General features: G+C 37.4%; 1 protein-coding gene across 1 annotated transcript; it reads right to left on the bottom strand.

The window, feature by feature from the left end:
- Positions 1–72: 72 nt before the first annotated feature.
- On the bottom strand, positions 73–966 carry LOC103461500 (GTPase IMAP family member 4-like; the record flags this gene model as incomplete). Its single annotated transcript, XM_017303657.1, has 1 exon — positions 73–966. A coding segment is annotated over exon 1 (894 nt), but the record flags the coding sequence as incomplete, so codon positions are not given.
- Between the last annotated feature and the right edge of the window lie 842 nt (positions 967–1,808).

Genomic DNA, 1,808 nt, shown 5'->3' on the forward strand with positions numbered 1-1,808 from the left:
GGCATCAGATTCATGCTTAGACTGCAGCTTGAATTTTGCTTCTTGAATTTCTCTGTTCTGCTTTTCTTCCACAGTTTCTATCTCCCTCTTCTCCTCACTCCTTCTTTCCTCATTGAATGTACCCATCTCTTTACTCTTCGTCCTCTCCCACTCCTCCTTCTCCCTCTCTCTCTCAGTCTGGAATTGCTCCTTCATTCTCTCCATCTTTTTCTCATACTTTTCTTTTATTTTTCTCTCCAGTTCTTCTTGCTCTTTACGTATTTCTTCTTCTTTCTCCTTCAGGATTTGTTGTTTCTCCTCTTCGATTTTCCTCTCAGCCTCTTGGAACATCTCATTGGTGTAGTGACTTCCTCCATTCCTATCAACAATGGTTCTGATCTTCTCCAGCAGCTCAGTGACTTGAGGTTTCTTATCTTTCATCTTATTGTTGAAGACATGATACTGGTTGTTACATTTGGACACCAGATCCTGCAGCTCTGGGCTTTCAGACAAATAATCTTCAATGGTGGTGTCTTCAAGGTTGTCTCCACGAGTGAACAGAACCATGCTGTATTTGTCTGCAGCCTCTCCAAAGATTTCTTGAATCTTTTGCACTGATTTTATTTCTTCTTCTGTGGGTCTGCTGACTGGAACGACCACCAGGAAGATGTGGGGTCCAGGAGAAGCATAACAGACGCACTGACTCAGGTCTTTAGTTGCTTTATCTTCTCCAAACTTGGTGTCAAACAGACCTGGAGTATCAATGACAGCAACCTGCTGTCCATCCACATTACTGGAGCCTTTAGAGCATTTTACAGTCAGGGACTTGCCACTGTATTTGGATTCAAAGCACTCTCGACCCAGGATGGTGTTTCCAGAAGCGCTCTTCCCAGTCCCAGTCTTTCCCACCATCACGATCCTCAACTCATTGTTGTTTATAATGTTTGTTCCTGTGAAGAAGAAAGTTTGAATCTGAATTAGAATCATGTTGCACTCAGAACTTCAGCATCTGTGTATTAGGAAGAGAGGAAATAATACAGCTGAAACATTAGCAGACATTGAGGGAATCAAAGACGTGGTGGACAAGAAATGGATTAAACCAGGTATGTAAAACATAATTACATACCTGGTTAGGGTTAGGGTTCACCCTAACCCTAAGTTAAACATGTTAATTATGTTAACATGGTTTAACATAATTAACCATGTTAATTATGTAAAACATAATTAACAGTGTTAATTATGTTTTACATCAGTTTTAATTTTCTCTTCATATTTGAACAGTGACGTGCAGTCAGGGAAGGCAGGTGAGGCACAAATATGGTGGTGGTTACCACCACCACCAGCAGTGCTGTTTCTTTTTGTTTTGTTTCTTTTTAATGTGTGATTATATTCAGAAAATAAATAACATTTAATTATAAAAAATAATTATTATATTAATAATGCATCATTATTGCAGGTCAGTTTGGTAGAGTTGTTTGCAGTGTTTTGTTCATTTGCTTTTATTAAGACTTAGAAGATTGGTTAAAGTAAACAAAAGAAAGAATGTCTGCTTTTGTAACAGAACAAATACAAACAATTAAGCAAGTAAAGCTTCTTAAAATATCTTACATATGCATAGTTCTGTGCTCTCAGGGCTTAAAGTAAAAAACAATCCTGAGCCTGAAACTTATAGTTATGATAGAAATTAACTATACCGTTGCTATTGCCACAGTTTAATAAAAAAGTGTCTTTGAATAGTGCAAACAATGGCTTCTAACAATACAATTAACAAGCTAAACACTCAAACTTAAATAAGACTTCAGTACATTTCAACTCAAAACAAAATGTAA

This window comes from Poecilia reticulata, unplaced genomic scaffold, assembly GCF_000633615.1.
Source record: "Poecilia reticulata strain Guanapo unplaced genomic scaffold, Guppy_female_1.0+MT scaffold_1870, whole genome shotgun sequence".
NCBI lineage: Eukaryota > Metazoa > Chordata > Actinopteri > Cyprinodontiformes > Poeciliidae > Poecilia > Poecilia reticulata.